Source organism: Tyto alba, unplaced genomic scaffold (genome assembly GCF_018691265.1).
Source record: "Tyto alba isolate M040663 unplaced genomic scaffold, T.alba_DEE_v4.0 Super-Scaffold_13, whole genome shotgun sequence".
Classification (NCBI taxonomy): domain Eukaryota; kingdom Metazoa; phylum Chordata; class Aves; order Strigiformes; family Tytonidae; genus Tyto; species Tyto alba.
The window spans coordinates 11,233,695-11,249,565 of NW_024881275.1; the positions used below are offsets into that span (position 1 = coordinate 11,233,695).

Below are 15,871 nucleotides of genomic sequence, written 5' to 3' on the forward strand. Positions count from 1 at the left end.
CATCCAGGCACAGATTGAAACCAAGGTAGACTTTTAGCAAAGTAGACTCTGTTTGAAAGCACGAATAAAAGTTATAATTCATGGACTTAGGGGAAGATTGAGGAGAGTTGCAGAGCACGTAGCTGAAACCAGGATCAACAAGACTAGAAAAGATATAGAGGTGTCAGATCTATTTTGCTTGGATTATTTGGATTTCCCCTTCACACTCCAGCTTTTTTTGAAGAGGGATTTCAAAGATTATCTCCCTATCTTATCTGCAGGGAAACAATGTGAGCTTTCAGCCACACTGAAAGATGTCAGCAGGATCTTGAAAGGCATCTCAAACTTCCCTGCTACCAGTGGCACCCAGAGATAGTGGCATCCACCACAAACACCACTCCTGAACATTACAGCCTGCAACAAACAGCGGGGTTCTCCTTTTAGTTACACCACATCCCTCTCTTTCAGCCTCTAATGGCACCTAAACCTGACAAGCCACATCCCCAGTTACCCATTTAAAAATTAGAAAGAACCATAAGAGTAAGCCTAGCATAAAACCTAAGACTTGATGCAAATTATGCCCTATATATGAAGGGTTTAATCAAACATCTTATTTTTTCCCTTCACAGAGTTTCTCACACCAGGATGGTGGTAAGTGCCTTTTTATTATTTCGTAGCTTTGGGTTTAACAAGAGTTGTTACTATAGCTTTGTTGCAAAGGTTTAGAGTGGAGGTTCTCTTCATTGTGTATTTCTGATTTATTGCTAGAGCCATTCTCTTTTTCTTTGGTATTGCTGTAGTGCGAGCGCAAATGTCACTATTATGGTGAAACGGTATTCCTGTGGCAGAGCTCCACCTCTTCTTATGTGCACACAAGGGGAAAGAACAGCATGGATAACTTAAAACAGACATCATACAACTTCTGTGTTATTGACCCCTTTCACCATGTGATAGCCCTGCATTGCAGACTCCTTTTCACCTCTCTTTGGTCAATCTTCTCTGTTATATGCACTCATGCTTTGTTCATAAACAGTTAAATACAATGAGGACTGTTCCAAATATACGAGAACAATTATTAACATTAGATTACTTCACTGATGAATGGTATTTTCTGTGTGATGATTCTTACAAAAGGAAAACCTCACAGGGGTAGATGAGGTGTAATAATTCCTAGTTTATTAACTCAGTGTCACACTATGTGTGATCAGTCTAAATAATGAGCTGTAAATTTACATGTCTGAGTGAGCAAATAATATGGCTGGTTCCCAGGAATCTAAAGAGATCCTTGAAATGCCTCTCCAGGACCCTTAGGACCCAGGAAGGATATCAGGCTGATCCATCTGCAGATAAATCTGTGCTCCAGACACTCATTCTCAGTGCATGTCTCTGAACTAACAAGATTCAAAATACAGAGGTCAACACTAGCTCAAGCCATGCCTGGCTGTGCTGTGAGTACAGATGAGGAATATGCAGGATGATCCAAACATTAAAGCACTGCGACACAATGGAAGGTTAATAGGTAACACCTGAGCTGACTTGAAGTTGTCTTTCTGAGGTGATTAATATTACTTAGCAAGAGGATTTTCTTTTTGACTCAGAGATCTAGTTCAGAAATTTTCACTTCTGTTAGCAATATAATTCAAGTATTATGTTAAATCCCACTGTCAAAAAAAAAAAAGTTCCACATAGGATGCTCCATGGTAAGAACTTACTCTTCCTTCCTCCTGGAGCATTTGAAATTGGCTACTACAAAGTACATCAAGATCCAGAATGTCAAATATTTTTTACCTGTTCAGACTTTCACCATGATTGTTGGTAAGTTTCCAAAAGAGGAACAGTGCCTACAGGAATTAGTGCCCAAAGTACACAGGAGCTTTTATGACTCTTGCAAGGCACGGTCTGCCTCTTCATGTGTGTTGTGATAAGATGGGAACCAAAGAAAGCCCCAGGCAGAAAAGACAAAGCAGTAGTTTCCTTGAAGGTATTTTCTTGTAGCAGTGTAGTATTTTATTGAGTTCAAGGGGAGCCTCACTGCTCTCCAGATTTTGCCTTCTTTCAACGGATCCCTTCCTCACAGACTGAGCCAGAAGCAAGGATAACTCATGATTTCTGAAGGGTAACAAAAAACTGCAAAATTATGCCAAAGAGAAGAGAGTGTCTCTGGAATAAATGTGCAAGCAGAGGGAGCAGCGAGTATAGCTAAGTTAACCGGTACCTCTTCCCTTCTAGACCATTTGCTTTATATATCTTATCTCTTCCTCTCAGCAGCTGGTCCTTGTAGACTGAGGCAGACCCATGTCATCCTCTAAGCAGTACCATACTCTGCACCTTGAGGGATGACCAAGGCTGCAAGTTCTCCTGTTAGCCCTCCCACTGCGGGCATTATGTGACCGTACATCTTCACATAGTAAAAGCTGAGCAGGTCCTCTGCTGCTTTCTGATAGCAGTCAGTGAGGGTAACTAATCAGAGCAGGAGGAAAACACGTACAGAACTGACCATGAACACTTTGGTACTGTAGGTTTTTCCTTCCTTCAAAAACATGTAGGACTTGCTTTGTTGTAAGAGGTCCGCCATCTGTCCGGCAGCCATCTGTAACACACCACAGAGGAAAATGGTGGGAGCCACTGGGTAATACAGAAAGGCTGTGTAAGACACAGACACAAACCAACACTGACCTGTTGGGGCAATTTCTTCAATTGCTGCCACACTTGAAAGACTTCAAGACCATAAATCACACATTAGTTTGCTCTCTGTCCATCCCTCCCTTTATTCTAAACATGTTAACGGTACAGGAAGTGATTTAGCCCACCATTGTGTCCCTGTGCATGTTTCTGTGCCATGTATTTGGTGGTGACAGAGCTTTTGAGTGCTCAGAAAGCAGAGCGAGAGGGAGTTCAGAGCCCAGAGGGGTCCAGGCAAAGGCTGCGAGGGAACGGGAGAGGTGGTGGTGAGCACCAGTGATTGATCAAGTGACTCTCTGTGTCCTTCCCACCCTTCCCAGAAAACAGATGTGTTTAGCAATGAGCATTTCTGGCCTTGAAGTCATCCAGACACAATAAACACAAATCCCACATTTTCCAGAGTATGAACACACTTGCCTTCATAGATCACCATGCAAAAGAAAGCAGAGCAGAAATGCTGAGGCTGGGGGCTGTGGCCCTGTCACCTGCAATCATGCTTCTGCCAGCTCCTTGGTAGCTTGCCACTGACAAGCTCTCCATTAAACAAGGCCCGAGATGATGCTAGGAATGACAAAATTTGTTGCTGCTCACATCCACAGTCAAAACCAAGCATGCTGTAGTGTTACGCTGCATGCACATTGTGAACAATTGGAAAGGAAAGAGCTCTCACTCCATATGTGTATGTTTATGGTTCATTGTATATATAAAATAAAAGCCACATTAAGATCTGATGTAACTCCCTTGACTGCTGAGTTTGCCTCAGGGGTAAATTTGTCCTCTGCAATCTTTGGCAAACTGTATGCAAACTACGTGCTGCTACTTCAGCCAACATACAGAAGCCATAATTACAGTAACTCCACAGTTTGCGCAAACCCATGCTTGAATTTACGTATTAGCCCATATTTGGCAAAGATGTGGCTCTGGAAACCTGGCCTGGATTGTATGGTTCCTAGCACATTGCTTAGAGAGTCTTCTGGTTTTCCCTGACCTTGATCAGCTGTGCGGCCCAACAGCAAAACAGACAAGCATGCCCTCAGAGAAGTCAAGTACAGATCTCTGTAGGTCACTTCCCATATGCCCTGTAAAAACTCATCAGCAATTGTTTTTCAGTTATAGGGTTTAAAGTTAAACCTTTAAACCCTTAACTTTTAAATTTGATTTACATCTATGGCTGCCACAATTACAGCATCTCTGGCCACCTAAGCAAAAACTACTGATCACCACCCTTCGAATGCAGCCTGTTAGCCAATTTCCTACCCACCTCACAGAGCATTCACCCAATCTGTATCCTGTCAGTTTGTCCAGGAGAAGGCTGTCAGAAACAGTGTCAAAGCTTTGCTGAAGTCCACATCCTAACCTATTTAGTAATGGGTCTGTCTTTCCTGTGCTTCTGCTCACATATCTGAAGAACCCTTTCTTGCTGTACTTGACATCTTTGGCCAATTCCAGTTCTACCTGAGCCTTATCCTTCCTAAGACCACCTCTGCATGCCCTAGCAAGGTTCTTGCAGTCCTCAGCTGCTATTTGGCTGCCTTTCTGTAGCCAGTATGCTTCTTTTTTTGCTTTTAATTACACCTAAAAGGTCATTGTTAAGACAGGGTGGTCTTTTGTTCAGCCTTCTTCCTTTCTTTTTGTAGAGGATGGACCATTCTTGTACTTTCAGCCAGGATTCTTGAATAACTGCCAGCACTCACAAGCTCCTTTGCCCCCCATGGATGCTGCCCATGGAATCCCTTGCATCTGGGCTCTGAGCATGTTGAAGTTAGCTCTTCTAAAATTTGGGGTCTTTGTCATACTACTGGTCTTCAGTGTGCTCATCAGGATCTTAAACTCCACAGTGTTGTGGTCACTGTATCCAAGGTTGTTATTTTTAGTTATCTTGTCAAGTAAGTCTTCTTGGTTTGTGAGCAGTAAATCTAGCCATGTGCCAGTCCTAGTCAACATATCCAGCATCTATAGCAGGAAAGAGTCCTCACTGCATTCCAGGAACCTGATGGGTGGCTAGTGCACCAATTTTATTTTCCAACAAATGTCAGGCTAACTGAAGTCACTGTTGGCCCGATACTTCCCTGAGCAGTGAAAATAAAGTTTTGTTGGCTTTGTCACCCTGATTGAGATGTCAGTAACAGAAACCTAGCATTAAATCTCCCTTGGTCCCTCTAATCTTGATCCAAAGGCATTCATTCATTAGAACTGGCATGGTCTCCAGAGCTCTCCTCTATACACTCAAATTTCTCTTTCACATAAAATGCAACTCCACGTCCTCTTCTTCCCTTCCAGTCTTTCTGAAAGTGTTTGTAGCCATCTGTTGTGGTCTTCCCATTATGTGAGTTTTCCCACTAACTTTCTGAAATTCCTATGACTTCTCTCAGACTGGGCATGGAGCTCTGATTGCCTCCTGCTTGTTGCCCAGATTACATACATTGGTATACATGCACTTGAGGTGGCTGAATTTAGTGTTCTGGCCTTTGGAGAGGGTTGGGGGGCATTCCTTACTGCTCTGGTAGGTGTGCTCATCCGCCCTGTTGCTTGTGGATATACAGATGTCAGCTGTGGAACTTACTCCCCAAGTTTGTTAGTTTAAAACATAATTCACTAAGTCAGAGCTAGGCTATTCAGCTTTTAGCAAAGCTTCCTGCTTAAACCTCCATTTGTGGTTTTACAAACATGGTGGGAGGGTTATAATCTCTGTTCCCACTGATGTAATCCGGTGGAGCCCCAGAGGGCTTTGCAGGTAGAACAGCCCTGTCCCAAGAGCCATTATTCGCAGACGACCTACCATTAATTTTAGTGGTAGTCAGATTTTTTAAAAATAATCTCGCACTTTGTAAGTGAGCTTGTCTGACATTAGGCCACAGGCCTCTGCATGGGAGCTATTCTGAGAAGTTCTGAAGGTTTAGTTCTGTGTAAGCACCCTTGAAGGATTATCTTGCCCCACATGTTTTCCTAAGAACTCTTCTGTCTGATAATATGGAAGAGTGCCATAGTCCTAAAACACAGTGTGTTGTAAGTAGTACTGAAAGTCATAGGACGTGCTTTATGGCATCCTTAGATATTAATAACTCATCAAAGTTTGAAATTAAGATATTGAATGCAGTCAGTTCATATGCTTTAATTTATGTTTTGTTTTACTTCTCATGCAAACAAAATGCTAATTTGCGTCTCATCTGCTCCTTGTAAAATTGATCTCTCATACCCTTTTTAAAGGTGCTAAATGAAACAGACCTTGTTGCCAGCAAGATAAAGGGAAATGAGCATGTTTGTTTCGTTTGGAGGGGGACAAGACAGGAACTGGCAGAATGAACCAATCCTCAACTTCTTGTAGTCAAATACCCCATTTCTGACATGTGGCAGCATCACTTGCTTCAGAAGAAAGAATACAAAAATTCCACCCCCACAATCTCCATCGTGGGGCATTCCCTCCTCATGACAATAATGAGAGATTGTCAGGAGTCCTGAAGCTAATCTTGTAATATTTTATTCTAAGTAACATCCAGAGAAGTTTCTAAACTGAGTAAATATTATCAATACCTAACGCTTACCTAGGTACTGTCTCCTAACACAGGAGGCAAAAACCCCCAATTTACTAAGGTCCACAGACATGTACAGCATCAAAGTGAGAGCTTTGCCATCAAGCTGCACAACTGATCTTCCTTGCTGCTAGACATCAGCAATGCTAGCTGCCAGGATGGTCAGTTCAGTTCCCTGTACAGGCATTGGGGAAAAACACACACTTGCAAAGGATTTTGCCTTCTGCAGTGCCGTGGGATGAGAACTGTACCCTAACTGTGCCTATTTATTCTCATGGACTGCAAAAGAAGTAAGGATGATTAGTTAAGCAGCACAAGTCTGCATTGATTACACCCACATGTGGACAGATAGGTCTGTCACTCAAGTCTCTGGATGAGTGTGTACTGAAACTACTGTTCCAGCAGTACACACTAAAGGGTGAATAATTACTAGATTTCTGCCATTTTCAGAACACAAAGTGCCTTCTTATTCTGGCCCAGAAACACAGTCCCCACTTCTTTCTTCTGAAAAATTACTTTGGTTTTCAGTAATGGCCTGCTCATTTGCTGGTGATATTTCCCAGAATAACAACACCAAGCATTACACCAGTTTCTCATCAGAGGCAAGAAACCCTGCAAAAGAAAGCAGCTGTTGCTAGCCATTGCTCAGTCAGCTGTGTCCTAAACAATTATTTCTCCTAGACTCTACTGCTAAAAATAAAAAACTTTGAGGAAACACTATGCATTGAAAATATAAAAGCCCATTTGCCAAGACTGCCATATGTCCATTGAAGTATGAAATAAAATAATAATTCCCTGGCCAAGGTTTTTTTTTGTTTTGTTTTGTTTTTTTTCAAATTTGTCTGTTTCAAACTGAACTTCTATACTAACTTACTGGCTTTCTGGTATGAATTTGCACTGCACCTCTGCGCCATCCTCCTCTGACACGGAAAGGGGGAAAGGGGACCTCCTTACTAACACCTACAGTGCTCTGTGGAGGGATGGAGTGTCGTCTTGGGGACTGTGATTACTGTCTTCCTGCACCCAGCACCACTGGTGGCCACTGCAGGCTGTTGAGATGCTAAAACTATTTCACTAATAGCAGACCCAGTTTTTCTGCCAAAGGAGCGGACTTTGAAATTAGGGGTGGTACATCATGTCTTTGCTGAGGATGCCATCAGGTATAGAGTTTTTTGGGGGGATGGGTGTTAGTCGATAGGGAATGTGATTAAAGTATCTCCCTTTACCAGATGCAGTCAAGCAGCCTACAACAGGACATTTCATTTTATCTCTCCTTTCATCTGTTCACTTTTATGGTTGCGCTGATCTTCCTATCTCGTCTGCCTATAACATCAAGAGGCACCAAGAAAGGCAGATTCTGTTTCCTATCCTGACACATGGACCAGGCCATACCAAGGGCTTGACAACTTAAATTATACATTGTACCAGCAAGGTACCCTTGGAGGAAGAAGAATGCCCTGTTTCACACCAGATAATATCTTATGTTTGAACAGAAATTTAACTGTTTCCATGCAAAATTGACAACACTTCCAATTGATAAGAAAGAAAGTGATTTTTCTTTTTTTTTTTTTTTTCTTCTTCCTTTTGGTTTCGTGCCTGAACTTAAAGTCAGGTTTTTGCACATCTCTCTTCTGAGCCATGCTTTTAGCTCAGCCACTGAATCCTAGCAGAACAAAATATGCTATCTAGTTATCTTTAACCCATCCACAAAATATCTCCTGGTAAATATTGGTAAATTTCTTTAATGTCCCTTCTAAAGAACATATTTAGCTTATGCTAAACAACCATAAGTTCAAATGTAAAACAAGTCAGTCCTTTAAGACAGTATTCTACTAGTTCAGGGTTTGTTAGTGGGTAATGTCACTGCAGAACTGGCAAGTGCTTGATACCTACTGAAGGTCACAGCAGGCACCCTATGGGTATCTATATGTGATTTCATTATTAGCTAAATTTCAGCTTTAAGAACAAAAAGCCAAATGCCGGCTCAGATATACCGGAAACAACCAGTGCAAAAGAGTTGGCCTTTCATCGAATTCAGTCAACACCAGCATTTTGGGGCTTTTATATCTCTATTTGAAATGTCACGTATTCTGGGTATCACGTTAGGTTAGTTCCTTACCTTCCCTCTCTCTCCCCCCCTATTCTAAAGGTCATGGACTTGATAAATCCAGAACCTCCTGACAGATAATTTTATGTGTTCAACTGACATAAGGTTTGAGTCATCTGGACCCATTCCCTCCTGCCTCAGCTAGTCTATTGAACACCAATCACACGACAGTGACTTTGCATTTTGTTTGCTTTGATCCAATTATCTAGTACAAATCTCCAGTGACTATTGTCAGGGCTGACAACACTCTGCTGTCTAAGCAATGAAGCCACTGGGGCTCGTAACACAAATCTAACTGTTTCCTGTTCTCTGACACCAGATGCAGTAAATTACATTTACTCCCAGATCCCTGAACTCCCAACCCTCTATTCACGAACAGCAGAGCCAGTTCCTGGGTGGGACGGAGCAAGCAGAGTAGCTGGTAAGTCTCAAGGAACAAAGTGTTATAATACCAGTGCAGTAGCCATGAACTTTTTTTGTTGTATTACCTTAATGGGTCTGGTGTCCTGATATCATTTAAATGCCAGGAAATGCTGCTTGATTTGTATTTTGTAAATAAGTCAAGGCTTTTTGAGTCGCAGTGAGTACTCTCAAAACAATGTAGTGGAACTACATACAAGTAGCATGGGAAACGCGTCCATTTCTGCTGATACAAATACAAGGTATCTAGGCCAAGGTTCTGTCTACTCCGTTGTGCCCATGCAACTCCCATTAAGATGAATGAGACAGACAGGCACACACAAGACCTCGTACATGCTTCACATGTTTGTGTCATTTTATACTTATTTGTATGCCATTCTTTCTTTTTGGTGAAAAGGTGGGAAGAATTATGGCATGTTTTGTGGTTGGAGTCATACAGAGAATTTTCTAACACTTATTTTTCAGATTGAGTATGTGACTTAAATGTAACAACATGATTGTGAAAAGCTGTATGTTTTTCTTATTTTCAAGATCCTTCTTTTCCAAACAATGTATTCCCTACCTCAAGATCAAATTGCTGGTTGAGGTATCCCAAGGAGTGGGAATGAAAGGTGGCTCACTTGAAGAACAGGTTAACAAGCATCGCAAAGCACTGTCTGCAGCTAAAACACTGTACACAGCTACATGATATGTCATTTTGTTCAAAAGTCCTGTTGCAAGCCATTCCAAAAGCTTCCCTTTCACTATTGCTTACCCTGATCTGTCTTAAAAGCAATGTGTGTTTTGTGGCATTTCGTCAACACCAAGAAAACAGTAATTTCTTTCATTGTTCAGATGACCCTGACGTCTTGTTCATGTAGTCCTTGATAAAAGTATCATGTGTGTGCAGTAGGTTAAAGACACCAGCGTTTGTACTCAGAGGTAGACTGTAAGCATCCGTCTCAAAACAAGCTCACAGTCTATTAAGATTTTTTTTTTTTTTTTTTTTTTTTAAGAACAGCCTCTGAATCCATATAACAGGCAGAAGCCAGAACCTTTCGTCTGTACATTGGGATCTTATTGTCATGGCGCACTGCATCATGTTACACTGTAATAAAAGCTTGTGCAGAAAACTTGTACTTGTGAATACAGGCCATCATCTTCAAGTACTGCTTTCAGTTTCAACTCTATTATCAGATAGTTTTGTATTATATTAATAGAACACATATTGCAGTAAATAAGCTCTGGTAAAATAAAGACCTTTTAGAAATCAACATTAGTTCATTTTTCATCTACTTTGACAAGCTGAGCTTCTAGGTTTTCCTGCAAACAGTGAACATTATGCATACATGCAGATAAGCCAGGTTCTGTTACTCACTTCTCCCATGGCAATGCACTTCACTAGCGAACAGCTTTCTAAGAAACTCTTGTATGTTTATGCATTTACTTGCACAAGTAACTTTAATGTGATCCCTGGGGCTGGTCATAAACGATATGTTAGGCCACTATATAAAACCACTGCTGCTGAAATCACAATAGAAAAGGTGAAAATAAAATGTTGACAGTGTCAAATGCTTAAGCAAAGTAGCCAAACATAAAGTACACAAGGACCACACCTAGATCAGATCAGCCTGTAGGACAGAGTCTTCCAAGTGGTGCTAGAACTTATTGCCCAAAGTCTTCTTAATAAGTAAGACATTGTTACTTATCAGTACTCCATACCATAGATAAATAGATGTATCTTGCAACTCGTCTTAAATCTGGCCTGGTCCACATGTTTTAACTATCAGATTTTCCCTACCTGCTTCTGAATTCAGGCCCACTATACAAGCGTTCTTTTAATGCACACTACTGAATGAAAGTTGTTCATCAAATCAAGGAGGGCCTGGCAGATGCACCCTCTTCTGCATTAAAAATATGTGCAGTAACATGGCACTCAACTATTTCACAGGAAAATTGGCATCCTTTACTGAAAATTCATGCCCCAGATAATTCTTTTATTTTTCAAAGAAGAGGAGTAGCATGGGAGCTCATGGGGACCTCAGGATGCTACTTCTTCAGCTGTGTGTCACTCGGAAACCTGCCAGTGTGTCAGTTTTAGCATCTTCACCATAGGCTAGCCAGTCTCTATTTCAACCTCTGTAATGTTGGAAGTTACTGAACAATACCTGTCTGAACAGCCCTGGTGAGGTCAAGATATGTTCAGACCCCACTCAACCAAGGCCCAGGGGCCAAGCCAATAAACAAAATCCTCTTCCTTTCCTCCTCCACTTCATCCCCACCCAAGAAACTGCACCTAGAAGAGAGCAAATTCCAGACTGTTGGTGTCACCTGCATCTTCGTTTCATTGCCTCTATAAAGTGGGTTAAAGTCTTCAGAGCAGAGGTGTTTGCATGAGACTTGAAGGGCACTTGCCCACCAGCTCCTGGGCTGGAATGGTCCCAAACAGGTGATCCATACCAGCTGCTCTCTGAGCTGCATCATGGTGCAGTCTGCCACAGCTCCTCAGAGCAACCTGCATCAGAGCTTAATTGCTGCCTGCCCTGAGGTGACAGTGTTTTTCCTTATTTCCAGCCTAAATCTCCCCTGTTTCAGTCCACGCTGGCCTCACCTCAGTCTCCTGCTGCACACCTCAGGGCAGAGCCCAGCTCTCACCCCTGCAGCCTCCTCCTGGCTGCTCAAACTGCTGTGGGATGGCCAGTCATGAAAGCTTCAGCACGAGGAGGGAGATAGGAAACTGATAACCCTGCTTTGCTGTGAAAATGGGCATCCTGTGTTCAGGGTCCTGACAGCTATGGACACAGCTAGTCCATAAACCTCCCAAGGCAGTGGTAAACCAGTCCTTAGAGATATTCCCCTAGCTTGCAATGGCCAGGGCGAGATCCCTGCATTTGCAGTCCACTCCAGCCTTCAGCAGCACCTCGGTCTCAAAGGTATCAATGCTCCTTTGCCCACCAGCACCTCTTTTCTCTGGTTCCATGCAGGGTTCTGTGTGGTGTTGCTCTTGACCTAACCAGCCCTGTCAGGGCTGACCAAGGTCTGAGCTGATGCACACAGCATGTAGGTGGCCAGACCCTCCATTTGGCTGGGCTGCCTAACAGACTGCTCTTCCAGGGGCCAGAGAAGCCCACCTCGCTGGGGCCAGCATGCGCTCACACTGAAACAAATGAATTTTCTGTCTAGAACAGTGCAGGGGGTCATGATGTACATCATGATAAACTTCCCATTGCTGATAAATACTTTGTTTTAAGGATACAGGAAAAAATTTTCTATTGTGTGTGAATAATAAGATTGAAGGAATAAAATAAAGCAAGAGTAGTTTTGTTTATATTAATGATTTTTAAAATAGAAGCATACCAAGCTACATTGGTTCTTAGTGCAAGGATATTCTGTACTCATTTGAAAATAAGTCAGCAAAATCCCCAATATGTCAAGGTTGTGGTGTCCCCAGCTAAGACAAATCATGATTACACCATTGAGGTTCATTGGTGGAAATGGTCACCATAAGTTTCATGAACAGTTGTCACTGCGTGTGGTAATTTGTAATTAAGTGTCTGTGGATGCCAAAATGTCTTCATCTGCATACAAGGAATGCTTAAACAGATGACCACTTCTGGAAAACCTGTGACACCCTTGACGAGGTGTCTAGTGAGATGCCATCTTACCTCAGAATGGATGTTAGAACAGTGTAGACTGCCTGTCTATTCCTCCTGTGTGATCTCTGTATCATCTTGTTACTGCATCCTTCTTAACTGCTAGAAAAGCTTCTTTGCTATTCTAAAGCAGCGTCCTTCACACGCATGTTTTTACCTGCTGTTTCATGACGCTTTGAAAATCAGTTCATTCTTACTTTTTTCTTCAACTTTGGCAATGGTGCTTAGGGCCTAATTCAAACAAACAAGGGAGCACTTCTTGGCCGTTTTGTACATTCTCTTAACCTGCAAGCAGAGTTCACTGTCGGTGTCTTTGTGTGGAAGCTGAGACCTGCGTTGCCATGCATCTACAGGAGAAATTATCCCATTCATATGTGATTTTGTTTTCCTACGTGTAGAACAGGGGTAAACAATGTTTCTTCACCTCTCTAAATTGTTTTGAATGCTACGGATGGAAGAGTTAAGCAAGAACAGGCGCTGATAACAAAACAGTCAGGGTGTTACTTGCAGCAAACAAAACTTGTTATCAGCTAATGGTCAGTTTGATAGTAGAGAAGGAAAAGAAAGTAGAGAGGTTCCTGGAGATGAGTGTCTCTCTGAATTTTGAGGCAAGTTCAGAATGGAAAGGTTGAGGGCAACCTGCATGCTGTCACCTCCTTTGTCTAAATTACACCTAACACAAGTGCTCTTGGCGCTCCTAATTGATGAGACAGCTCCATGTGGCATGAGCTGGAAGACTAGGTCCTGTTTGCCACAGCCTGTAAGCCTAGCCTCCAGCTGCTTAAAAAGCTGTAGTGTAATAACTATCTCTGTCCACAGCATTGCGTCCCACCTCTAACGTAGAATGCTTGACCCTGTAGAAGCAGGAGATAGGAAAAGGGGCACCGTAGTTTTCTTTGTCTGTTTGGCAATTAACCATTCACTGGCTTTTTTTGTTGTAACATGCACTTCCTCTCTTGTTTTCATTCAAGCTTTGTGCACCATGGAAATTAATGTGGAGAAAGACAAACAGACAGGAGAGACCAAGATTGTCTCTGCTTCACCTATTGGCCCAGATGAGGCCCATCAAAGAGGATTCAAAGTCTATGATGATGGTACCAAGGTAGTCTATGAGGCTCACTCTGGTGGCACAGTGGTAGAAAATGGAGTACATAAATTAAGCTCAAAGGACGTAGATGAACTTATGCAAAAAGCTGGACAATCAAGTGTAAAAGGAGGGTATGAAACCATGACTGTGTCAGACAGAAATGCAGTAGCTGATGGAAACCTTAGCCATATGAAGGAGCAAATGCTCTTCAAGGAGGCAAAGCTGGAAATGGTACACAAACCCAGCAAAGAGCATTCTGTGAACCCTCAGCCCCAAGACAAACCCTGCAGTGGCGAAGCCCCGGAGGCCAGTGCAGATCAGCCGGTGACAATGATATTTATGGGCTACCAGAACATCGATGACGAAGAGGAGACGAAGAAAGTGCTGGGCTATGATGAGACCATCAAGGCAGAGCTAGTCCTGATAGACGAAGATGATGAGAAGTCGTTGCGGGAGAAGACAGTGACGGACGTCTCCACCATGGACGGGAACGCCGCTGAGCTGGTCTCTGGCAGGCCCCTGTCAGACACGACAGAGCCCTCCTCTCCCGAGGGGAAGGAAGAGAGCCTGCCCTTGGAAGCTGCCCCAGGTACACAAAAGAAAAAGCGCTGTCAATGCTGTATTGTCATGTGAACAACTCCTCCTTCCCCGCTCTGGGCAGCTCCTGCTCCGTCACTTACCTAGACCTCACTGTACTTCTAACTGCAATACTGTGAACTGGAAGTGAATGCCTCCATTGCCTTGCAGTTGGGTTGCTTTGTTTTCTAGTTCTTCAGGAAGAGGAACACATGATTATTTTCCCATCAGACGTACTATTTGGGGTATGGGGAGGGGCTGGGAGGTTTTTGCTGCTTTTTTTTGTTTTGTTTTGTTTTTTCCTTAATATTGCAGAGTGAGAGATAAATGGGAAATGGAACAAATGATTTCATATTTATTTGATTTATATATATATATATATTATATATAATGAAAACACGTTTTATGTTTTTCTTTGGATATCTGACAGGCTTGATCAGATTCCTAGGATTTTGTGGGAGTCTGAGTTTCACAGCAGCCAGATATGAGAGCCTTAAAAAAATATTGCTTCTCTTTTTTAAGAAAAATCACACTTAAACATTATTTTATAGATCCTATTTTTTATTTCATGGGGGAAGTCTTTGATAATTTTACTGTTTTAATTTGCTAAAACTCAGACAAGTCTTTCCCAAAAAGTTTGCATAGTTTTGTTTTATAGTAACTTTCCAGTTTAGTTTGCAGTGTCAGAAAAACCCATCAGCCATTTCTGCTTATTGGTGATACCAAAAGTGGACCTTAATTATTCTTTCTAGAAAATGTGTGAATGATGATTTTGCCTTATATAAATCTTCCAGATTACAGTATTGTATGTGTACTTCATCTCCCCAAATTACAGTTGAAATTAACTTGACATGAAAAAGATGCAGCTGTCACACCAACTGAAATGGAGTCACTGATCTAATTACTTGCCTTTCAGTAACTCTGCCAATGTTTATACATGAAGTTTTCCTGCTGAACTCCAGTAGATGAGAGATATTGCTTTCTATTTCCTTAGAATATAAATGAACTTGTCTCACAGTCTGACTCTGTTCCCACTGGATTCAGTGACGAAATTCTCAGTTCTGGGAATGGGGGCAGGGTCAGAGTTGTATTTTGTAATTCTTAGGGAAGTGTAATTTCTTAAAGAGTGTACCTCCAGTGCACCTATGTAATAGCAGGTGATGGGTCTGATCCTGCCCTGCTTACCCAGGTAAAGCTCTTGTGGAGGCCCACTAGAGTTTTGTTGGAGCAGCTATTTCAGGAGAAGACCCTACAGCTGCAAAGCTAACATTTTCAAAAACTACTGGTGGTTTTGGATGCTTCATTTTCTGGTGTGGGACACTTCAATGAGGCCTGATTTCCAGTAAATTTTTCTTCATCTGCCCTCTGAAAATCAGGCGTGTTAAAAACAACTCCAAGCGAAAATGCAAAAAGGCAAAGACATCCAAAATCAGTAGATGTTTGTTTCTCGGTCCTTTGATTCTTCTAACTACAGTGAAAAAGCAGCCAGCTTTTTCATGGTGAGGTATTATGAGCCTGATTCTTGTCTCACACTGGTTTTGCTTAAGTGTAGCTTCACTCACACTAGTGGAGTTAGTCTGGATTTATAACTACAGAAGTGAGATTAAAAATCAGGATTTATATTTTCTGATAGTGATACAAAGTACTGAAGATTATTTTGAAGTGTCTTTGAATCTATCAGACTTGAAAAATCAATAAGCAAATGAAACACAAAATAAAAAAGTAAAAAAAAAAAAAGAAAACAACAAAAAGCCTCTTTTCAGTCTGAGGTGGTTCCTATGATATTTCTGTTCTTTCATGGATGGTGCTTTTACTGCATTAATTGTTAGTTCAGAGCATCCGATTAAACAGAGTTCTT

At 42.0% G+C, this 15,871-nt stretch overlaps 1 protein-coding gene across 4 annotated transcripts in view; it reads left to right on the forward strand.

Annotated features, from left to right (window-relative positions):
• Positions 1 to 15,871, forward strand: part of PALM2AKAP2 (PALM2 and AKAP2 fusion) — a 227,536-nt gene that overhangs the window by 66,749 nt on the left and 144,916 nt on the right. Inside the window, exons 5-7 of one of the 4 annotated variants that reach the window (XM_032981577.2) lie at positions 609 to 630; positions 8,618 to 8,719; positions 13,322 to 14,026. In XM_032981577.2, coding sequence (XP_032837468.1) covers positions 609 to 630; positions 8,618 to 8,719; positions 13,322 to 14,026 — 829 coding nt within the window. Of the gene's footprint in view, positions 1 to 608; positions 631 to 8,617; positions 8,720 to 13,321; positions 14,027 to 15,871 lie in introns of those variants that run through there. The other 3 variants (XM_042788050.1, XM_042788051.1, XM_042788052.1) reach the window with 3 other exon arrangements.